The following is a 25,864-nucleotide window of genomic DNA, read 5'->3' on the forward strand; positions in this document are numbered from 1 at the left end:
CACGTTTCCCATTATTCACTGGCTGTTAGATCCTTAGCAATTATATTTTTATTTCAATATATGTAGTTTTGAAATATTTAGTGTTTATGAATTTTTAGGAGATTTTTGGTCCTTCTCCACTTTTTCTCTCCTTTTTCTTATTCTGGTTGCACCAGGTTCCATTCCAGATTCCATTAATGGTTGTGCCACCTATAAAGTGGTCTGAATAAATGTCATCATCATCATCATCAACAGATGCTCCATCCATCCTCGGATGTAAGCCTTCGTTAGATGTGTTCATTTCTATTTGTTGTTTTTTTGCATCCAGTAGTGGCCAACAATTCGTTTAATGTCATCAGTACATCTTGTTTGAGGTTTGTCTCTACTTCTTTTGCTTGCACTTGGTCGCCGTTCAAGGATTTGCTTTGTCCAACGATTATCTTACAGTATTCCTATGTGTCCTGCTCAGTTCCATTTTAACATGACAATCTTCTGGATCACCGTTGTCACTTTTGATCATCTTTTTATCTATTCATTTGTTTTGCGACCACTGAGCTTAATGTTGAGCATTCTCCGTTTCATAGTCCGTCTGAGTCTTTTATGTCAGGACCGACAATACGTACTGATCGAAGGTAAGTTTGATTTAAATACTGTTTGTAATTGACTAAATGCTGTTCTTGCTAAAGAACATCTTATAGTTAAATCAGCCTTTAGGTTAAGCTTTAATATTTCGATTTTTTTGTCCTAAGTATATATACGACTCAACCTTTTCTATATTAGTATTGTCCAGAGTTATATTCCCAGTTATATCTAGAGATTCGTTGGTTAGATCTTTAGTTTTTGCTAAATTAATTTTTAATCTTATTTCTTTTGATTCAGTAGTTAGGTCTAATAGCATTTTATTCTCCTCCATATTTTGCTATTAGCGTAACATCGTCGGCAAATCTCAAAGGTTTAAGGTTTTCGCCGTATATCGTCATATACTTTTATTTGCCAATTCCAAAGTTTTAAATATACCTTCTAGAGCTAAAATAAATAGTTTGTGGGAAATAGAAACTCCTGGTCTAACCCCTCTTTGTAGTTTTAGCTTTTCTGTTTTTCCTTCTGTTTTTATTTGCGATATTACATTGTCATATTTTATACAGTTAATGGTTTTGTATATCGGTCATTAACTAAATTGTTGCTTAAGGTATTAAGAACTGACCAAATTTCTATTAAGTCAAATGTGTTCTCATAATCTACAATAGCTAACCAGAGTGTTATATTATATTCGTTTGATTTCTCGATCAGTGATCTATGGTCTATGATCTATTGTGTTATAACCTTTTTTCAATACATATAATATACTACTAAACTGATAACTATCCAGCTTAGTTGTTAGTCGCAATGTAATTTATCTTTACCAACAGCTTATACAAAACTGATAACAGGCTAATGGGTCTATAGTTTTTAAATTTATATTTATTTCCCTTTTTAAATATCAGTATTATTCTAGTAGCATTTATATAAACAAGCTGTGAGTACTTCATATTTGATATTTCTATAAAATATGAAGGTACTTCACATATTATTCTTACATACATATAGCGATACGCTTTAATTACTATTTTTGCTTATTTTAATTTTAATATTTGTTCTCAAAACGAAATAATATGGATCATATAAAGTCACCGTTAATATACAAACCAGACGCTAAGAAAGACATGGTTTTACGAAACGAAATGCATCCAACCATATGTTTTTGGAGTGTCAGTTTAATAAATTAATAAATTAATTACCATATCAGACCATTATGTCAACAACTCACTTTGGGACATGCATTCGTTTTTAAAACTGCAGAAGTGTGTCTGTTTTTATACGTCAGATCAAGATAATTTATTGTCCTCTCCGGGCCATATTGTAGAGAGGCATAACATCGATATAATAGGTTGTGGCTTTTCTTAACAGTCTATTTACAGCGTGCAAACAAAGCACTACTCGCTAACGACCGACCCTTTTCCGAGATCTAACTAAGCAACACCTTTTTGTTACCAAAATAAATAAATGTTTTACTGTTCGTCGTTAACTTATTTTTATTACTTTTAATTAATTCCGTTAACTTACACCTACTGGAATATACATTTATAATTTTTAGCATTTTTATGTTTGTTGTTCTTTAAGACTGTTTTTTTACATTTTTAATACTATTCCTTCTTCACCTGGATCTTTTTTCTATATCGCATTGTACTCATTGCGTTTCTTATTTCGTCCTCTGTTATATCTGATATATCTTCAGATCCGACATGTTTTACTATTTTTCGGTGTTCTTCGCCTTTACCTGATGGTGGTTTTACTTTTGACTCATATAATGTTTGGTAGTAGTTTTTGTCATTAATAAGTTTTGTAATTATATTTCTACCTTCACTTGTTTCCTTCTCCCAGTCTCGTAGTACCATGCCTTTCTTATCTTGTTGCGTTTAGCTGTATTATTTTGTATTATCCTTTTTTAATTATTTTGTTTCTTTCTGTTATTTGTATTTTATTAAGTGTTTTGTCTTGCACAAGTTGTGTCTTTGATATTAAATATTGTGCTTGCTAACTTTTTGAACTTTATCGTCTTTATTATGGGTCGATTCTTGGCTACTTATATTATAGTATTCGTTATATTTTGATTTAGGATTTCAATGTTTGAATATCTCATATCTATTAGTTTAGTACGTTCTGCCAGTTCTTGTTCGTATTAGATTTTTTTGTGTTTAAGTTCGTTTATATTTATTGTTCTTTGCCTGGCGTTTATAAGTTTTCTTCTTTCTGCCTTGGTGTTAATCAATGTGTCTAATGATGTTCTGAATCAATGTGTCTCTTTGCATAACAGAAGGATTTTTTGTTTATCCTTAAAGTATTGTCTTATCATGCTGATTGAATGCGTTTAAAATTGTTCTGCTTTGGCTTTTACTACTAGCGAGATCTGTTTCGTCATTTCTGTGACGAAATATCACGCAATAATAACCCAAATCCGGTAAGACAACACATCTAGTATTATTCTTCTTTATCTGTAAGTTCTATGGCCTTTAAATATTTACTGCAATAACAATATTTTTCTAGAATGTACCATAAAACGATTTAGAATTCCCACCATAAAGCACTAAGTCAACGTGGATTAAAAAAACTCAAGAATAATTTAAAAACATCATTTATTTTGTCATTAAAGCTGTAAATCTTATACAATACATTCAATAAATAAAATCCACATAGATATATACAATGTCTTTAAAAAATATAGTCAAAAAGGTAACCATATTAACTAATCAGTAATCAATGTGATTTCACTAACGTCTTTTAATATAAAATACTCATTTATAATAACTTAATGGGAAATTTTCAGTCTAACAAAAATACAACAGTTGCAAAAAAACTGTTACTTAATAAAAAATACAAGACTCATCGTAAATTTTTTAACAAATCTCAGAAAAGTCGACAAAAATGATTTTATTAATAGTAGTCAGTCAATTTTTACTTCTTACTACACCAAAAACGTAGAATACCAATATATTAAAAAAGACTCATCGAGTTAATAGCTGCCCATTATATCAAAAAATACATTCAAATACGTGTCAACAAACCTTCTCAAATTTATATTAATGCTGGGAATTTGTAGAAATTTGAGAGGATATACCCTTCACCGTGGGTTAAAAAAATCTTTTATATTGTCCTTAAAAAGACAAGAAAAGTATGTAATTTTATAAAAGAGAAAACGTTGTTTGCCAAAATAACTTCGGGATAATTTTATTATTTATTAATTATTTATATTTTAAACAAATTATATACGTATATTATATTAAAATAATATTTTTAAAATTTAATAAAGGACTAAATAAGAATTTTATTATTTAGACTTTATAACATTTAATATAACAAATTATGTTATATTAAAATAATAATTCAATAAATTATTGTTTGTCCTAACCATCAAAGTCAAACTAATAAAATATAAATGTCATTTTGATAGTAAATTTAAATATATAAAATAAATACGATGTTTCAAAATTTGAGCATAGTTTGAAAAGAAGTTATTAACAACTAACGTTAAAAAGGTTAGTAGAAATACATTGCTTTTATAATTACAAAAATGAAATGTTTATATATATTTGTATAACTTATTTACTCCCCTTTAACCGATGTAAATTGACTCTTCTATCTAATTTACTAGTCATTTTCATAGATAATATGTCTATGGTCGTTTTTGTTGAAAATTCAAATATCATTACTCGAAATATTTACTATTTTCAAAAATATTAGTTACTTTATTCAGAATAGTTATTTATGATATGTGTTAAAAGTACAATTTTAAGGCACGCATGTGAAGGTTTGCAGAATGAGCGAAGCGAATTCTGCAATTCACATAAGTGCCTTAAAAATGTAGATACTTTTAACACGTATATCATGCAATATTTTTTCTACAAACGTAAATTCTTTAATTGAGCAAATTGTACTATTAATATTAATAAAAAATCAATGGGAAAATCCCAATAGTTGGCTGTATACCATAGTTTAAAAAACCAATACAGAAGTAAAAACTTCGAGATGTATTCTGGTATAAAATCGTTTATTTAAAAACTATAAAATGTCATCGATTGCAGAACGTTTTCGTTCCAAACAGAACATCTTCAGTGCATCCTGCCGAGTATTTTGAAACTAGCACACCGTAAATAGTGTTAACATCATCATATATGGTTTACATAATGTAATATGTTAAAATGTTATGACTACAAGTCGATGTTAATGGATAAAGTGGAACACATGCTAAAAGGGTGCCATGGTTCCCTGCTCGAAGATACTAGGTACTTGCCAATTCAATGTCTGTGCCCATTGAATTGGCAAGTACCTAGTATCTTCGAGCAGGGAACCATGGCACCCTTTTAGCATGTGTTCCACTTTATCCATTAACATCGACTTGTAGTCATAACATTTTAACATATTACATTATGTAAACCATATATGATGATGTTAACACTATTTACGGTGTGCTAGTTTCAAAATACTCGGCAGGATGCACTGAAGATGTTCTGTTTGGAACGAAAACGTTCTGCAATCGATGACATTTTATAGTTTTTAAATAAACGATTTTATATCAGAATACATCTCGAAGTTTTTACTTCTGTATTGGTTTTTTTTATTAATATTAATGTTAATATGTAAATGAAATATCAATATTTTGACGTTTGCTTTCAAAATTTGACATTTTACTTTTAACGACATTGCCTTAAAAATTTTAAAGCACCCAGTGCTTTAAAGTGACATTTTTAAGGCTCATGTGGAGTGCTAAAAATTGCATTTTAACACGTTTTTTCTACAAACGCAAATTCTTTAATTGCGCAAATTGTACTATTAATATTAATGTTAATAAATTAAACATAAGTATTTTGAAATTTCAAGTTTGCTTTCAAAATTTGAAATTTTCTCTTTTAACTGCAGTGCCTTAAATTTTTTAAAGAACCCAGTGACATTTTTAAGGGGCTATCCTAGTGTAAAAGTACGAAATTCATATACTTATTTTGGGAATTACTAAAATAAAAAGTACTGTGCCAATTATTTTAAAAATTTGCTTGAGCATTTAATATGAAAAGAAGCACATGTAAAACAATTTTCATAAAAAAATATTGAAAATTAAACGATTTATGCTATGCGCCATCAACTGGCACCGTGAAAATAAAAACATGTTCCCACTGCTGCAGTGATTGGTACTAATAGAGATCCTGAAACATAAAATTTCAAAGTGATTATTGAAGTATAAGTTACTTCCTATATCATCAACTAGGATTTTTAAAAAATATTAAAATTTGGAAAAATGACGAAAGGTTGAAATTTTTTTTTAAATTAGCTAAAACATTTTCAGTTTTAAAAACCGCCAAATTTACTTTTTTGAACCGATTAAAAACCCCTAGTTGATGATACAGAAAATAGCTTATATTTCAATAATAACTTTGAAATTTTATGTTTATTTTATTTTTTATGTTTTAGAATCTCTATTAGTCCCAATCACTGCAGCAGTGGGAACATGTTTTTATTTTCATTTGCCAGTTTTCATTTTCAATTTTTATTTGCCAGTAGATGACACATAAATCGTTTAATTTTGAATATTTTTTTATGTCAATTGTTTTACATGTACATCTTTTTATGATAAATGTTCTTGCAAATTTTCAAAACAATTGGGACAGTACTTTATATTCTAGAAATTCCCAAAAAAGTATATGAATTTCATACTTTTACACTAGAATAGCCCCTTAAGGCTCCTATGGAGTGCTAAAAATTGCATTCTTAACGTTTGTAGAAAAAAATTATTATTTAAAGCTTTATGTATCTTTATGTTTGCTTGGTTTACATGCAAAACTTTTATTATTTTAAAAATTAAATTTTTAATTCTTTTGAAAGTCTGTTGATCCTAAAATCTTGAAAATACAAACGGAGTATTCTGATTACATAAATTATTCTGCTAACAATTACTGCAATGATATATTTTTTAGATAATTAGAATTATTTCGATTATGTCTGTTTTAAACATTGATTGTAATTAATGTTTTCGTAGAAATGAAGATGATATTACAGTTTTATGTGACACTCTTTAATTACATTGTAAGTATGTACACATGGGATTTGATATTGTTTGTCATCAATCTGGATATGAAATCAACGCACAGTCATTGTATAATATGAATGCAAACGTAATTCAATCCTATCAGAAAACTATTCATCTAGAGAAATAGAAAATATTTGTAACATAAAAAGATAAAAGGCGGGAATCAACACAACGTGAAATAGCGTTTTATTTCCCTTAAAATTTATCCTTGAACTAGGACCGAACCCTCTTATGGCCGGCCTGAATCGGCGCGAAGTATCCCATCGTTTGTCGGTCAATGAAGACGGCCCAAAGGAAGTCAGAAGCTGATACAGACCCTTCTAACTCGGTTAGGGACCGGTACGGTCAGAGCCGTGGCAATTTTACTTCGACGTTATGTTGGAATTTTTATCATGGAATGAATTAACCAACTTACTAAAGTTTCTACCGCCAACACTGGTGGTGTAGCCTCGATACTCGAGTGGATAAGTTCCATGGAATTTATCAAAAAGGAAATATTTATTAATTTAAAAGAAACGCGGGGCGTCAACTGTGTTCTTTTTTCTTTTCACTATTATCTACTTCTTTTTGCGGACGTAAACGGGTGAAAATTGCCACGCCACACTCCATCGGATCTCGGCTTCAAGAGAATCCCCAATATTTAAAACAAATTTTTATGTTAATTTCAATGTACTCTAATGACACTCAGGAATCGAAATGCAAAGTTTAATAATGGTAATTATTCGTTTAGAAAATAGAAGAGAAATACTTCTGTAAATATCTAAAAATATCTCTGTGACCGTTACTTGGTAATGACTTTTCTAATAATAAAAATGAAGTTAATTTGTTGTCATTGACATTTATGCAAATGAGTCTGTTTTTATACTGTTACTCTGTTATAAAGTTTTTTGTGCGGTAAGAAGTCATTCTATTCTAATCGAGAAAACATTATTCTTCCGTAGACATTTGTGTGCTAGCACTAGAAAATGAACCTCGAGCCTCTCCGCTTATACAACTGTCCGGCACAGTGATAAAATTACACTTCTTGTAACTGGGCCAATTGGAAGTATTACATACTCTTTTAAGAATGCTTTTGCGTTCATTCTCGGGTTTACAAGTTACGACTACTTCTGGTATCACACGGTTGTTTTCTGAACTAATATTATCATTTTTGTCATTTTCTAGAGTCTCTGGAATATACTCGAAACTGTAGTTCTTAACAGTTGACTGTCTTCTAGGTCTATCTACTATATCTAAATTTTGATTTTGCTTTGAGAGATTAAACATCTTACAAATCTCCCTTTTTACTCGTTTATTTCTGTAACCGAACAAAAAGGGAGAAATGATATTAGAAAATACTAGAAGGATCAAAGATAAATAGTTAAATATCTGATTGGTATTGACCTCTATACATTTGGAACACAGAACAAGAGTTATACCATAAGGAACATAACATACTAAGACGAGAAATATTACAATGATACTTATTTTGGCAGCTCTAGTTTCTTCTCTATATCTAAACACAGAAGCGTTTGAAATCTTATGTTTTAAATTACTGATGAAGCTACTAGAACTACGATCACTGGGCGTCCTACTGACTTTCTTGTCCTTCACTTCCTCCACAATGAAACCTTTTTCGTTATCTAACGTGGAAAAGTTTGGAGCTGAGTGCACTTTTGGCAATAGTTCTTTAAGTCTATCTTGACTAGATTCTTTCACTTGAACTGGAATAGTGCAGTCGATCTGCGGATTTAGAGGAGCAGAAGCAGATCTTCGCATCCGTTCACTGTTCTGGTGTGCAGCTGTGTAAATGCACACGTAAATTATACATATGGCGACAAAAGGGGCTAATATCACAAGAAAAAAATAAGTAAAAGCGTAGAAAGTGTTCAAAATTCGCACACTGTCACTAGGCTGAGGTCTGTTTTTGCAAAAGTGCCACACACTGCTATCACTGTACGTTAGAGAGCTCAAAATGGCACAAAATAGAGCCACAAACCAACTGATGCCGATGAAGATACTGGACCGGCATCTATTGATGTAGAAGTGATACCTCAATGAGTGTATGACACCGAAGTACTGGTTGATGCCGATGAGGAGAATACTGAAGATAGAAGCAGTGCAGATGAAACTCGTGGTACTCTGCGCGAAGTAGCACAACGCGTTGGTTCCACTGTTGTCCATCGGTAGCACTTTCTCGGAAACAATATCAGTCGCACTGACGAGCTCAATCGTGTCTGAAGTCGGATCACTCTTGAACTCCTCCGTAATGATGACTTTGTCAAATTCCCTGTAGGTTTTGTTGACATTTTGCGGCTGGATTGACGAATATGTCTCTTGGTCCACCAGCAGCAAAGGAATGAGCAGAATGCTGGACAGCAGGTTAGTTACTAATAAGTTGATAATGAACCTGAAACAAAGAGAGATCCATTAGAACTTGTGGACAAGAATTTCTTAATATTATAGGAAATTAAAAATTTTTATATCCTTTTCTTGCTGTATGTGTGCACATTATTTACCCAAAAAACTCTTTGTACTAATTGCTTTGTTATTAATTTATCACTCAAATGTCTTCAGCACGTGTATCGACCATTGTTTTAAATACATTTCTTTGAGATCGAACGGTAAAAATAATGATACTACTGCCAATATTAACATTCATATGCTATAGGTTTACATATACAATGAATAATTAATTGGTTAAGTATTCATTATAGCGAACATTACATTAGAACGTGGTGAACGGAGTTTAACAAAGAAAAATGTTTAATACATACGGAGCGTCATAAAATTAAAATGGACTTGATTTTTAATGAAAAGTATATTTTACAGTATATTTTAAAAGTAATGTTATGTTTAGTATGTCATTTTCGTCATTAGAAGACATAAAAATGTTGTTCGGAAGCTATTTTCTCGTGGCATTTTCACGTTTCGATTTCCACTTTGGAAATCGTTGTCACAATACAAATTAAACAAAATGATTTTGTTTTGTTACTTGGTAAGACAAAAAATTATTTTAATAATTTAACTTTACTTTTCTCATTCTTATTAACAATTCAAACACATATTATACAAAGTAGAAGACTTTAAAAGAGCCAGAGAATTGGCGGTAGAAAATCACTTTTCAAAAACTTCCTTTTAAAAACTATCGATTTTATGGAATTATCTTCAAAAAGGCGCGACGCACCTTCATATGGTTAGGAGAGCATATAATACAAAAAAAGATTATAATATGATCTACAGAATGTAGCCCAAAGTTGCATAGGACACAGAACAGATCATACAAAGGATTGTGGTTTGATTATATAAATTAAATGTGAGATAATAAACCATTCACATTTGTCTGGTTAAAACGTAAAGATATGTAAATTATGTATAAAACATGTATAAAGATAAATTGTAGAAATTCAGTCCAAATTATAAGGGAAAATATAGGAATGACGAATATTCTAACTTTTGGAAGTGCACTAAACAAACAACAGTTCAAATAGTTCAACAGATCAACGCACACACTATGAATCACTTTATTATTTTATTTTTAACATCACTTTTCATACTTAACAAATACGAACAAACGCCCTGCATTAATTTGCTTGTTAAAATATTGAAATCAGTTGACTTTTTTGTAAATAAGAGGACAGTCGTCAATTCTTTGACCCCTTCATGTGTAAACAAAGTTGGTTGACTCTGACTCTGAACCGAGTATTTGAATGTTGGTGCATATAAATGCTGTTATTCGGTGGGAATTGGTTGGCTGAGATTTATGGGCAATGTTTATGGGGTAATTATAATGTATGTGGTCAAATTGAGTAATAACTAAAACGTGAGTATTGTGTATACATCCGTTAAAAATTAATAATGTTTGGAGATTTGTCATGAAGATTTTTTTAAACAATGTAAAGGTCGCTATCATTGGCCGAACTACAACTAATACAACGTGATACAAGACATTACACCTAAGGCTCTTTCTCTATTTTTTCTCATTTACAGATGTTTCTGTGTATTACATGTAGGAATACTTGGACAACCAAATGACACCATAGCATTTGCAGACAACCTAGAAGACCTACAAGTCCTTATGAACAAAGTACAGTCAATAATATGGACTCAATATAAACTTATAGAAAACAAAGCTTATGATCACTAGCAAGAAAAAGATAAAAGGTTAAAAATTCACAAGGAAAAAGCTTTTCCTGTAGGTAGATAAAAGGTTAACGCTACGTCAACCAAACCTGTAGAAAGGGGCACGCACAACAAGTATCTCGGCACCATAATAAATGAAGAATGGACCAACAGCCAAAAAATAAGAGCGCACATCTGAAAAGCTTGATTCACCTATATCTGGATGGGGGCCTTCTTCAGGATCCAAAATCTCTCTTGGTATTAAAATGAGAATGCTACGATACTACGTCTTGTCCGTCCTATTTTATGGTGTTGAATCGTGGACCTTGAACGTAGATATTTGTAGCAAATTGAAAGCATTTGAGATGTGACTATATCGGAGAATTCTTAAAATCTCGTGGACTGACCGAGTTACAAATGAGGAGGTACTCAGAAGAATGAAGAAGAACCGGGAGGTACTAACCACCGAAAGCCATATTCTGGAGGTGAAGATCTAAACCAGGATAAGAACTTGACAAAAGCTAAAATCCTATGTCACTACACAAAGTTAGAAGAAAGATTTGTTATCACTAGAGAGCGGAATATATGCAACACAACATTACCAAAATATGCGCATATATATGCATTACTTTTACTACAAATATGCAGGTATTTTTTCTAAATTTGTCTAAATATGCAAATGCATATTAAAAATACTCAAAAATAAAACAATATATTAAGTCGTAAGATCTTCGAAAAGTTGCCTTCAAAAATACGTACAACTTTCCTCAAACAATCGAAGTCCTAATTTTTTTCTAAAACATTTTTTAATTTATTTCTAATTGTAATCCCTGTATTTCCGGGAATTTTTTGCCAATGAGCAGAAAAAGTGTTAACAAGATTAACCGAATCACTTAATTGTAAATTCCTTTGTTCTAATGACTTTATTAGATCTGGTAAAAAACTAAAATTAACTTTTATGAACATAAGTTCTTTAGCAATTTGTAGGTTACTTAAAGAACAAAGTACGTTACTTAAGCTGAAGAACAAAAGCGGAATTGTCTACAATTTGATGGATTTTTGTATTTTGATGCTTCTCTCTATGTCCGTCTTTATAGAAGTAAAAGCGAATTTGTCGAATAACAACCGAATAACACTCTTTCCAGAAAAATTTCTTTTGTGGGACATGATGCTTTTGTTTGTCAGTTCCTCATTTAAAAAATGAAATGTGAAAATGAATTTAACTTACGATTTTGGAACAGGCCTTGCAAAATACTTTGTCTCCACTTAGCTTTAACTCGGGAAAACACTTTATCCAAGCACTTTTTTGAATGGTAGACATATTTAAATTTAATATATACCAATCACTTCAAAAACACTAAATACGATACAACGTTTACTTTAAACAAATGTTGGCTGGAAACTGACAAAATAATTATTAGACCCTTAAAAGCAGTTAGGTACGACTTGCTACGCTAATAAAATAATATTTTTCTGGGAACACCCATAATTGTTAAATTCAGGTAGTAATGGGAAAGTCCAGATGAGCGATAGATAGATAAATAACGAGCTCGTTCATATCGAAGTTATAAAATTCCAACTAAGAGAGGAAAATTTTAAACTTTTATATAATTTATTTTTAAAATATGCAAAATAAATCGTGTTTACCTTAAATATGCAATGTTGTGTTTGTTGTCTGAAAATATGCAATATATGCATCTATATGCACTTTGCATATATTCCGCTCTCTAGTTATCACATAGTTATGACAACAAGTTGGACAACCGGAATGCTCTGCCAAGAGGCCCGTTACCTGGAAGCGGCCACATAATCTCCACTCAAAAGACCAGCCGATAGATAAGTGTTAAATTTTAGCCTAGGTTAGTCAATGTTAAATAATAAAAATGTTTAATTTCCTTCCTGATTTTATTTCCTCGGTGATTGGATGTTAGCGATAGAACCCACGCTATCAGGAGCACTGTTATAATTATCGATAATCAACGTTGAATTGATACGCTCACATTTCTTTCGCGTGACTTTTTATAGATTTGTTAGCAAGAAGTTTTCTGGTTAAATCTAGAGATGCAGTAAATCAAAAAATCTGTAAAATCTACCTAAACAAGAAACGTATTCGATGATGTTCTACTCTCTATGTACTTTTCATTGTTATAAATAATTCTAAAAAGTCAATTTTATTGATAAAAGGTGCCATTTTATTACAAGGAAACATATTTTCTATAACTTCCTGTGTTGTAGAGCATGCCAAAATCATTCTAATTTACATACTTATACCATTTTAATGAGCCATAATCAATTCCAGTTGTTTTAAACAAATTGGTAACATTTCCTCAAAACCAATTTACGTCAATTTTTATACCACATAAGTAGGTACATTTATTAAATTACTTTTGGGAACACCATAATAAGTTAAAAAAAATTGATAAGGAGAATTGTAGCGTGATTGAATGTGGTCTTGATGGTAAGCAAATAAAAACAGCGGTAACATAACAATCTAATAAATTTCAAATTGTCTATAATTACCGTAGAGTAATTAAAACAATTTAGATGGACAAAGCATGTGAAACAATTTTAACTATTTTTATGTGCATAAAATAGTCGTTTTTAACTTATTTATAGAAAAGGGATTTCCCAATGTTCTAAATGAATAAATTTGAAAAAATATGTTATTTAACATAGATAGAGAAAAGGTCGCAAAATTAAGATATTTATGTCTCAAACATTTCCATTGTTATTTATGCGTTATGTAATTTATGTGCATTATTACACAAAACAATATTTATTCCGCGCTCCTATGTTAAATTGGACATTAACCATTTTTCTCAGCATTAAACCACGAAGGCGTAAAATCTAATCTTTCTTTGCTCGCTGTATTAAATTATTTTTGTATTATCTCATCCCTTTGTTTCTCGGTACATTCCCTTTTGCTATCACATTGCTATCACTAAACTATTCATGTAGGTATTTATACATTTCTTTAATGTTCCAAGTAAATATTCTAGTCAACAGTTTCCAGAATTTACTAATTAGCCCAATTCGCAGATAATTTTAAAAAATTATGAGTATAATACGAATTTGATTGTTCCTTTTTCAATTTTTATCATTTTTTTTATGCTTTCTTCATTCTGAAGGAATGGAAATACAAAGTGAAGTGAAGCAAGGGTGTATTTTATCACCTCTACTTTTTAATGTCAACTCCGAATTTATTCTCAAAAAAGCCTTAGATGAAGATATACAGGCATTAAAGTCAACGGAATCAATGTCAACAATCTCAGATACGCACACGACACGGTACTGTTTGCTTCCAATGAAAAGAGTTGGAAATACCTATAAACAGGGTAACCGAAACATGGGTTGAATATGGTCTAAAACTTAATACTTCTATGGTTGTCGACAAAACGGAGTCACGACCAATGAACATAAGACCATATGGAATACAGTTAGACAGGGTTCACAGTATCACTTATTGGAATGCCAACGTTACAAAAAAGAAATAAGAAAGCCAGAACCGCCTTGTATAAACTCAAGAAAATGCTCATTAATAGAGATATATTAAATCTTAAAATCAGATTTATACATTGTTACATATTCTCCACATTGCTTACCGTTGCTGTTATAATTATTTACTTTAATACATTGTACTCACATTTTGAAAACTTCCTTTTTATTTTACTTACGATCAGGCTACAGTTCTATATTAATAAGAGAGGTATAATTACCTATTAGGAACAGTCCGGAGGCCCCTTCTACGGCAAAATATGAAAAGAAGAAAGAAGTTCGCTGTAACGGCAATGACGGAGGAGGTTACAAGCCCAATTGTTATGAGCCAGTGGTAATCGGAATCCATTTATTGCCTGTAACAAAAGAATCACTCGATTAATTTCATATAAGGATGATTAGTATATGTATAGTAGGTATATATGTTAGTTGCTAAAGAGTCGATATCATTTCCCGAAACAATTACTCTAAACAGAAAAAAAAAATTAAAAAGAAGAAAACAAGGAAAAGAAAAATAAGGAGAAAAATAGAATAAAGGACAGGATACAGTTATGCAATTTATAAATAGAGCCATAATAGTGAAGATACTGATTTTAAAGAAAAATAAGGAGAAAAATAGAATAAAGGACAGGATACAGTTATGCAATTTATAAATAGAGCCATAATAGTGAAGATACTGATTTTAGAAGTCTTAGATGTAAACAATAAATCTGAAAACTCTCGTAGAACCAATTTCTGTGAACATCCCTAATCGTTGCCTTTTACAATTTGTAAGGCAAGGAGACTACGAATAAAAGAGAAACTCTAGAATATGCGGTCACATTTCGTCTATTCGTCTAGGACAAATTCCAACGAAAGTTGATTCCGTATACTCATTGAGCGGCCGTAGCTTAACGGCATAATCGCTGGCCTCATACGCCAGTGCACGTGGGTTCGAGCCCTGCCAAAGACAAACAATTTTTTATTTCTAAAAATGATACGAGCCGTCTCACCGTGCCTCGGAGAGCACGTTAAGCCGTCGGTCCCCCTGAGCTAGTGTACATCGACACTAGTTACTTGAAACAGGGTTAAAGATGTAAATGGCGCCGGAACAATCCGAAAGGATCTCCCCGGCAAAAATGCCATAAGATATTATTATTATTATCCGTATACTCAAAATAAGATTAAAAAGAAAAATGAAAGACAGCTTGTTTTATTTCGGTTCAGACATTATCAATCATCCAAAAACTTATACGTTTCGGTCTCTCCAGGCCTCCTCAGTGGGGCTTAATATTTACGCTTCAGTATAGGTACAAATACAATAAATGATGCAAATGCAAATGAACGAAAAAATCATTAAATAGTGTTTTAAATGTGAATCTAGAAGGCAAAAAAAACCAAAGAAATATTAAGAAATTCTAAATTTTTCAAAATTGGAAACTCAATATTTTAGTATTTTTTCTTTATTAAGAAGATTTTTTAGTAGTAGTATTGATTGATGAATATATAGGGTATATTCATCAATCAACGGTAGTAGTATTTATGAATATTAGGTAAATAACTAAAGAGATAAGTAAATATAGATATCTACGTTGTGGTCAAAAAATCTAATTACACAATAACGAAACTAGAAATTCTGGATTTGGTATATCTACTATCTACACATTATACACGTGATTCTGATAACGATTTCTAGAAGAGAATTGGATCTTGGGGTTTTCCGTCTATTGGTCAATCGGTAAATTCAAGACAGTTGGATGTGGTTATTCACATTCACTGGAGGTCTTTATAATTAAAAACAAATTGACATTCTTTGCAGTAATATACCGTTTTCCCTCTTTATGACAACACTGACTTTCTTGTAATCTTGTGAATCATTTATGATATTTGCCCGGAGTTGTGAGATAATTTTGTTTAATTACAGGTATTTTAACACCTTTTTCACCATTAAGTTTTCGTTTTTTAAGATAACTAAAGAAGAACTCCGACGGAGCGTGGAGCGACATTCTGAGTCAAATAGAAAAATGTAACAGATAAAGATAAAAACTGAAGACGGGATTCAACGCAAGGTGAAATACACTCAGGTGCAAAAAAATCGATCCACTGAAAATTTGGTCATTTTTGATGTCTCGAATTTCCTAAACCTGTTGTCCGATTTAAGTAATTTTTGTACCATATGTTATAGCCTTATTCATTAACAATATCGCTGTAATAATATTGTTGCTAGAAAGGTAAACTGTAATTGTTTACCGGGTGTACGAATGAAACTGTGTTTTTTTCTCAAAGTTCACATCACATTGTGGACCATTCTAGCATTTATAAAATACTAAAATTAAAACCCAACTATAGCCTCAGGTTTTCTTAACATTCTATTTTTGGTTTCATTCGCTTATGTCGGATAATAAAAAATTTAGGTACTTTAACAACTGGCCATGTTCGTCATCAGTACAGGGTGTTTCGAAATAAGTACGGCAAACTTTAAGGGGTAATTTTAGACATGAAAATAATGACAGTCTGCTTTATAATCATATGTCAAACGCTTTGTTTTCGTGATACGGGATGTTCATTTTTTTTACAAACTGACGATTTATTTATTGCTTTATAACCAGTTGAGATATACAAATCAAATTTGGTGGGTTTAAGACGTAGTTATTGCACATTTTTTGACATACAATTAAGAATTTGATATTCACCATTGGCGTGTATGTATACGGGCAATATGATCGGTCATAATACCCGTTTGCGCGCTAATGGTGAATATTAAATTCTTAATTGTATGTCAAAAAATGTGCAATAACTACGTCTTAAAACCCACCAAATTTGATTTGCATATCTAAACTGGTTTTAAAGCAATAAATAAATCGTCAGTTTGTAAAAAAATTGAACATCCCGTATCTCGGAAACGAAGCGTTTGCGGACATATGATTATAAAGCAAACTGTCATTATTTTCATGTGTAAAATTACCCTTAAAGTTTGCCGCACTTATTTCGAGACACCCTGTACTGATGACGAACATGGCCAGTTGTTAAAGTACTAACTTTTTTTATTATGAAATATAAGCGAATAAATCTAAAAACAGAATGTTAAGAAAACCTGAGGCTATAGTTGGTTTTTAATTTCAGTATTTTATAAACACTAGAATAGTCCACAGGGTGATGCGAACTTTGAGAAAAAAACACAGTTTGATTCGTACACCCGGTATACAATTACAGTTAACCTGTCTAGTAACAATATTATTACAGCGATATTGTTAATGAATAAGGCTGTAACATGGTAAAAAATCACTTAAATCGGAAAACAGGTTTAGGAAATTCGAGACATCAAAAATGACCAAATTTTCAGTGGATCGATTTTTTTGCACCCGAGTGTAGATTCAACGCAGCGTGAAATAGAGAAAATTCTCTCAAAATTTGTTATTTACAATCCTTAAGCTACTACCAAACCCTGACTTATTGCCTCTTTTCTATATTTTTATTGCCCTGAAGAGGGTGGATCATTGTCCGATGAATTGTAGATAAAATGACACAGTTCAAAGAGATTTAACATGCAGGTGCTAAGGCGTCCCCTTTTCGACTGAGCTAGAGAGCTGATACGATCAGTATCAGAGAGCTACAGTGCCGTGGTAATTTTACTACTTATGTAATGGTCTAACTACGTTGTGTTAAGATTTTTATCATTTTATGAATATTAACTAACTTAATAAAAATGGTAGTATATAGTCCTTATTCTGGGTCCGACCGATTTTATCAAAAACTAAATTTTTATTAATTACACAGTAACAACGGATGCTAACCCTGTTCGCTTTCCATTGCACTATTATATATTTTCCATGGGCGGTCTTGTTCCGTGTACTTTTACCTTTAGTGAGTGGTCCCAACTTCATTAAGACTGCATCTCAGGTATACAACGTTCACAGAAATAGTGTCTTCATTATCCCAACGGACTCTTGAAAATGATAATAAAGTAATCAAAATAATCCCCTCTTATAAATCCTCTATTGTTGTGTGTGTGACTTTTTTTTATGGCGCTGGAACTAAGCCAATTGGACAATCCTCTATTGTTGAAAAGTTGTAAGTTATAAGGACCACTTTACATCCTAATTAAATAATCTTCTTAAACATCTTCTATGTTTATTGGTTCGTTTACCGCTTACCAAAATTATGCAAAAGTCAAGTAACTATAGAAGTGGAGGTGTTTATGTTCATTGTCAATGTTTTAATTATTTTCTTACCGTAAGGAGAGATAGAAAGCAACCCTGTCATGCTCCTCTTTCAATACTAATCGAATAGTACCTTAGTTCTTTTTTATTTTTGCTGTTTGTTTCTAGTATGTACATATATTGTAGATGGGATAACCTACATGAAAAACAGTTAAAACCTGAGTTTGACAAGCATTTTTGAAATGAAATCTCTTCCGTGTCTTCATAATACTATAGATTCAGTTATGTACTTATTACTTATAGCAATAGAACTAAGTACAAAGTGATGCATTAGGCAGATAGTACTGTATTCTTCAAACTTTTTTAAGTTTTTCTTTGTTGGTAATGAAAAAAATATTGAGGTTTACTATCAAAATGTTGCCCAACCTAAATGACATAAAAGTTCTTGAATAACATTATCGACAGAGTATAAAAAATATGAGGAAAAGAAGTAAGAAAAGGCATTAACATAATGACATTTGAAAAGAAGAATGGTTTGTATAGGTAGGTACTATCCATCCAATAATCTAAAGTAGTACTAAACTTTTAAATGAAAGCAACATAGACGGCAGAAATTATTAAGGAAGAACGACCAAAGGAAAAACACAATTTAAATAAACTTCAGTAACTTACTTAAAACTCCCTAACAATCACTTCGGTATTACACACTATCACAAAACAAAATACTATAATAACTGAAATCCATTGCTAATCTCAACACTTCAACAACTTTAGACAAAATATTTTGGAACGTTTCTACAATCGATCTATCATCATCAGAACTAGCTGCTGCAGCACGAGATATTGTTTTTATATGAAGTGAATACATCGGCTCATGCGCAATCTGTCTATGGTCGGACACGCGTCTGAATACTAAGACATAACGTTTCAAAAGACTTCTAGGCCTAGCTAGGCGATAGTCATTCATACTCATACCAGCCCATACCAACTACACGTTTGCTCATTGCGCAGTGCTCAGGAGTCTGCGCAGTGCGTCATCTTATGACAGACTACGAAACATTTTCGTACCGACAGGGACGCGCGAAGTAACTTCGGCGCCGTCGTGCGAAATATTGATAAGCGCGTTTACCAAAATTATCAGGGTAGAAATACTATAATCAATCACTCCTTCAATCATTTCAAGGTGGAAAACTATGAAATTTCTTCTACATCTACCTAGATTTTTTTAAGGAAACAATAAGTACACAGTACCTACACTTATAAAAAATAATAAGTATAGTAAACACTATATTGCACAATAAAACAGAACAGAATAAAAACTATGTTAAGATTACAAAACATTACTTAAAATTATTAAAAAACTGAAGATCATATAAAACATATTAGATTGCGATTTTTTTTTAACAAATACACTTAGTATGATGAAAACCAATGGAAATTTCTTGTAGAAATTGAATTTATCTTGCTTAACCTTTGGCAAATTCATTAATTAGATTTTGAATATTCGAGTCCTTTAAAAACTCACGATTCTATAGAAATAATAGCCGCTTTCTATCCGCTCCTGACCCAATCTAGATCTTATTAAGGGGAAAGGTGCAAAATGTCGCCTGTCAAAATTTTCAATGAGTTTTAAATGTATTCATGTTTTTCGAACCCTCATAATAAGTATTATGAGGGCCGAAAGTCCATTAGAAGAAAAAAAAGTTTCTTTTGAATAAAATATTTGCAATTAAAAATCACACTAAATTTTCTCTTATATTTTTACTACTGTAATTTATTAAAATAAACATTACAGAAATTTTCAGGGACTTTCAGCCCTCAGTAATAATGTAATCTTTCATTCTGCGTTTAAATTTTTCAAAAATATTTATTAGCTTTCTACGGATTCGAAAAAAATTAATACATTTAAAACACATTGAACATTTTGACAGGCGACATTTTGCGCCTATGCCCTTAAGTAGGTAATTCTTAATTCGTTTTAGTTTAGAAAATGATCACCCTGCTGAAGCTACAGAAATCGGTATAGTTAATAATATACGTAACGCAATAGTGAGAATGAGTGGGCTAAGTTATTTTTTGTAATGTAATTAAGTGTTTTTACTACAGATGTTACCTTTCCGTTGCAAATTTGTAGCAATTGTAGTTCGGTGAAAAGTTTCGTTCCGTCTATGTCTCTCTCGTTTCGATTTTTGTCAGTTTCTTCGCTTCTTCAAGTTTTTTATAAAAATTAAATTGATCTTCATCAGAATAGTTGTCGAAATCCTCAGTATTCCACAATAATTTGAAAACATTGGCATGGGAGGATAACAGCTCAAACCTCTCCTTTACAGATAAAAGAGTAATATCTAGCATTCCAAAAAACAGTTGACTTTGAATTTTAATTATCGGTTTTCAATTGGCTGATCTTCACTTTCATAGGAAAATTGTTTTTTATTCTTCGTGGCCGTAAGGTTTCTGCATTTTTGAATTTCGCATCTACGTCCAAGGCAGTTTTTCTCGATAGAATATTGTAAGCAATAGAGAAGACAAGTAAGTAGGTAGTTAAAACAGCATTATTTCACGACCGGTGCCGGTCATTATGGTGGGTAATAAAATTTCACCATTGGTATAAGTAGAAAATTTTTTGTTTTTTTATGTTTATTTTTTGTTTTTTAAGCTTAAAAAAATATTTAGTTTTGAATTGGATATTTCTTTAACTTTGCCGACTCAAAGGGCGCCTTTAACGCCTTGGCGCCGTCGTGCGCCGCACGACCTTACCCATATGAACGGCGCGTCCCTGCGTACCGATATTCACGTTTTTCTTCAGCTTGAATGAAAATTAAATGGTAGGACCAAGATAAACGTTGGAAATTATCAATGCAAAACTAAATACAACCACCCCCATAACAAAAGGCGAAAACTATCTGAAAATCTTTCAAAAAGATAAAAATAAGGTGTAGAACCATATGCATCAAAAATGAAAATGGTTAAGATCTTGTGAAAGCACATTGATAATAAAATGCATCGTCACCGTCGAATGATTTTAAATACTTTCTGCAACTAGCAAAAAACTGATAAGAAATCGTATTTATAGCAAGTTTCTACCCCCAGTAGATATAATGATTACGTTATAAATAGAATAACATTAGACATACGATAATTAGTCGAAATATACACCAATTATCGGTCACAAAAAATCATACGATTATTACAAATACGATTGGAAAAAACCACGATAACCTTATGTCCTTTGTTTCAGATAATACCATCTTTATTATACGTTTTCTACAAGATAGGTAAGTTTTTTGAACATAATTAGTATATCTCTGGGAGTAAGGATATCTATATTTTGAACCTGTTTTTCATAATAATCGTTAAGCAAGAAAGTAACAAAATTTTTATCAAAAATTTTTTGAAAAAATATTTCTCAATACTATAATCCAATAGTACCTAGGCTTTGTGGTTGTCGGGAAAAATTCTCAACAAATTAAGATTGAAAGCAAACTATTCTTAGAACTGGTAACTGGTAACCTAGCCATCTCGTAATCCCGACCTTGATCTTTTTGCTTTTTTATTAGGTGGAGTTGAAAGACAACTAGTTCTAGCAAATGTGCATACAATGGCAAATTCCATTATCTTTTATTTTTTCTTTCGTAAAAGAAGTATGTAATAACGGTATTTTTATGTTCTCAATATTAATTTATTTTAATAATTGGTGAATGTAAAAAACTTGTACCTATATTTTTTTACCGAGAAAATAAGACAAGGAAATAATAATTGGAATAGATAATGAATTCTCTCTATTCGCTATAAAGTCTGGACATAATAGATTAAAACTTAAAGATTACTTAATAAACGGAGAACAATTCATAGAAAGAACAACACTAGAGATCCTAGGTCTGTTGAAAAAACAGTATTAATGGCGCTAAAATGTCCCAGAAGTGCTCAAAGAATATTGAATTGTTTTTAGATAATAACAGTGATAATCATAAAATGGAAAAGGATGGAATCATACCAATATAACTAAAACATGGCAGAAGTGTTTGAAGAATTATGTAGTGTTCCAAATAACGAAATTCTTGAAATAACTTATAAATTGGAAGATCAAAAGGTAATTTACACCAACAATACCAAGAACATAATGACTAAACTACAATGATCCTTTAGTAATAATTAAAATACGATTTGGGCGTGGAAACGTTAATAAAATCATTTTTTTAGTAAAAGTGTGGCTTATTTCCCATTTAAAATTGTTGATTACAATAATGCCACAAGGAAATAGTTTCAGAACAACATGATCCTTTGAATCAGGTTATTGAGAGTTAAAGTAGATTAGATATGAGATCACACTCCGATTGGATTTTTTTGGGGAGGTTTTCACAAAAAATGCAATAATCAAAAAACCATGTTCATAATGGTAGAAGCCTTATGGGTTTGTCTTCAAGATGTACTCGCACCAACTTATCCATTATTTTTATAAGGTCATATCAGAAACGACGTCATTGTTGGTATTGTATTTCTGATTTCACTATTCTTTTAGTATGACTTTGGGTCGTGAATTAGGGAGAATCGTATAAAAGTTCCCAATGGGGGAAAATTATGCAAACTTTGAGGCAGTAATGACGTCCAATTTTTTATCACAAATATTGTAATACTTGCCATCAAGTTATTGTAGAAAACCTTAATTTTAATGAAATAACTTGTATTTGAGTGGCGTCATAAGTCCCGAGACGTAAACATACTGAATAGCAGGTATAATAATTAAAGGGACGATAGATTAAAATTTATTAATTTCTACCTGTGCCGGAAACTTAACCACACCATGCAAATACAAATGACTTTGTAATAAGCTTTAGATTTTCTGCAATAACTTGATGCCAATTATACAATGACAATGCGAACATAAACGTAACATCAAACGTAACATAAAGTTCGAGGACGGAATTGTATCATAATAGGAAAATACACCTGATAAAAATGTGTCAACAGGATATCTCAATAAATATGAAAGACGCCTTAGTGAAGAGAACAATGGTATATTTGAATTTGGAATTCCGAAGAAAAGAAAAAATTACAAAATATTAATGCCAAGGGCAAGGTTAATAACAAAGAATGTAGCGATAAATATTGCTTGTATGTTCGTTCCAAATAAAAAGTGTACAGCGGTTTTGGCTCACTCCAAGATTAATAAAAAACGTAATTTTTAAAATAACTTGGCTTTGATTTTTCATTTTTTGCCAACTTTTTAAGTTTGTATATTATGCAAAGGAAACTTTTTAAACAATTTATTGTGTTAATATGTTAAAAATATCTAACAAAATTAGGACATGTCGAAAAAAAAAGCAATTAAAATAGACGACAAATTAAAAATATTGATAACTTTCTAATGAGTTATAACATTCGGATAACTTACTGAGAATTTAACTGCCCAGACAAAGGTCTATTTAAATTTAAAGTATTTAGATCATCAAAAATTCCTTCAAATACCAGGGACAAGATTGCAAAGAAGTAAATTATCAGACATGATATTCAAAGACTGCGTTGATCTAATATGGGGGACTTAAAAGCAAAAGGCGTTACGTCCATTTTTATCAAAATTATGTTATCTGTTGTTAAAATTATAAAATTACTTTATAGTCTATTCTATTGTTAATTCGTTTTATTTACAAAACAAATAAAATCAGCAGCATTGTAGTTGCTGAAATATTAGCTTAAAAGCAAAACAATAAAAGCTTTGTTTTTGTCGTATTCTCAAAAATTGCATTTTTGGATTTAATGCGTTTTTCTGCTAAGCCCTTCATATTTAAAAAATTGTAAAGAAGACAATTGCACACTTGTTACTATAGAATAGATTATCCAAAGTATTTGATGAAAAACATATCTAATACCTAATGCAGGAAAATATAGACGAAGTTACTAAGATTGTTATTAAGATAAATCCACGAACAAAAGTTCAACACTAATTTCAAAAAGTAGTGAGCACCCTGATGACACCAAAAACTAATTTGGTGGAAAAACTCGAAAAAAGTTTTTTTTAAAATTTAAGAAAATTGGAAGCTTGAAAATGGTTGAACACTTTGGATAACTTTTTTTTGTTACACATTATGCTATCTAAAGTAACTTCGTTTAAATATTAATTTTAGTAGGAACAATTTGAAAATATAAAAAAGTTGAAAACTTACATATCAATTTGTCAATATTATTCTTCGAGTTTACTGGCAATTAAGTCCACGAACAAAAAGTTCAACACTAATTTTAAAAAGTAGCACATTTATAACACCAAAAAGAAATTTTGCTGGGAAGACTCGAACGTCTTTTCGAAAATTCAAACTCAAACTGCGAGCGCCACAAACTTTAACTTCACTTCAGCGTGCGATGTACGAGACTGCGCTCACTGCTGGCACTGCGATGCGCACTCCTCGACAACAAGCTTGAAACTAATCAAATCAGAAACTCGTCTGTGAAAAAATACATAATAGTCGGGCTATTATCTTTGCGGCAGGTACAAAGGCCGGCAGCTAGCGTTGTGTTTAATGAAATGATCCAAGGGAACTTTGATTTTCGGCTGGGTGGATGATGCATGTTTGTTTTTTTTTAGGAGAAATGCATCGAGTGCGATGAAGGACGGCGGTGGAGTTATGATTTGTATTTGTATGTGAACTTGAACTCCGGAATTGGAGCAATGTTAGTTGTCGTTCCTATTATTCGCTCAGTTGCAATAAATATTTTCTCATCTTTTTCCTTCAGAGGAGATTAGTCATGGTCTAGTCATTTTTGTATCTTTATCGTTTAGATATCAGTTTTCAGATATCTGTTAGTCTAGCTAGATTACTTTAGACGTCTAGTCTAGGTCTAGTCTAGACCATGGGTCGGCAACATTTTCTTATATGTATTAAGGGCTATAGATGTTATCAGGATATTGGTGCAGTATACATTTTTAATCTAATAAACACAATTTTTGAAGCAAATTCTTCTTATCGCTCGGTATAGAATTTTAAAGGGACTAAAATCGCATTTGGCGTCATTCGAAAATCGAGACGCATCTAGTAATAGTAATCTTGCGATATACCGTAACATACATACCTATACATATCTATACACTTATTTATTTTAACTTTCTTAGTAAACTAAGTACCTACTTAAAGACAAATCCCGAATTTTCTATTGCTTGACTCGTTTCAGGGTGATTTCCAGATATGTATCCCGAATTTTAAATTATTGACTGATTTTGGGGTAGTTTCAAGACTATAGGGGTGATTTGTTTAATTTTTCAAAAAACAGTGCGGCACGTGATTTTATACTAAAACTAAATATAGATTCCGAATTTTCTATTCATGACTGGCCTCGGGATCGTTTCAACTCGGTAGAGGTTGATTTTTCAGTTTTTCGGGAAAATATAGTGCGACACATTTTTTGGTAAAATTTATTATTTATTCAGAATTTTCTCTTACTCACTGGGTTCGGGGTGGTTTCAGCCCTATAGGTGTTGATTAAATTTAATTAAAATTAAATAAAATTATCTAACATTAAATAACATTCAATAAAAATAAATAAA

At 31.4% G+C, this 25,864-nt stretch overlaps 1 protein-coding gene across 3 annotated transcripts in view; it reads right to left on the reverse strand.

Annotated features, from left to right (window-relative positions):
• Positions 1-3,135: 3,135 nt before the first annotated feature.
• LOC126882276 (uncharacterized) overlaps positions 3,136-25,864 on the reverse strand; it is a 228,426-nt gene continuing 205,697 nt past the window's right edge. Inside the window, exons 1-3 of one of the 3 annotated variants that reach the window (XM_050647116.1) lie at positions 24,492-24,775; positions 14,413-14,547; positions 3,136-8,984 (exon numbers count right to left, since the gene is read on the reverse strand). In XM_050647116.1, coding sequence (XP_050503073.1) covers positions 7,523-8,984; positions 14,413-14,540 — 1,590 coding nt within the window. In that variant the 5' untranslated portion in view covers positions 14,541-14,547; positions 24,492-24,775 and the 3' untranslated portion in view covers positions 3,136-7,522. Of the gene's footprint in view, positions 8,985-14,412; positions 14,548-19,002; positions 19,247-24,491; positions 24,776-25,864 lie in introns of those variants that run through there. The other 2 variants (XM_050647117.1, XM_050647118.1) reach the window with 2 other exon arrangements.

Source organism: Diabrotica virgifera, chromosome 3 (genome assembly GCF_917563875.1).
Source record: "Diabrotica virgifera virgifera chromosome 3, PGI_DIABVI_V3a".
In the NCBI taxonomy this organism is placed as follows: domain Eukaryota; kingdom Metazoa; phylum Arthropoda; class Insecta; order Coleoptera; family Chrysomelidae; genus Diabrotica; species Diabrotica virgifera.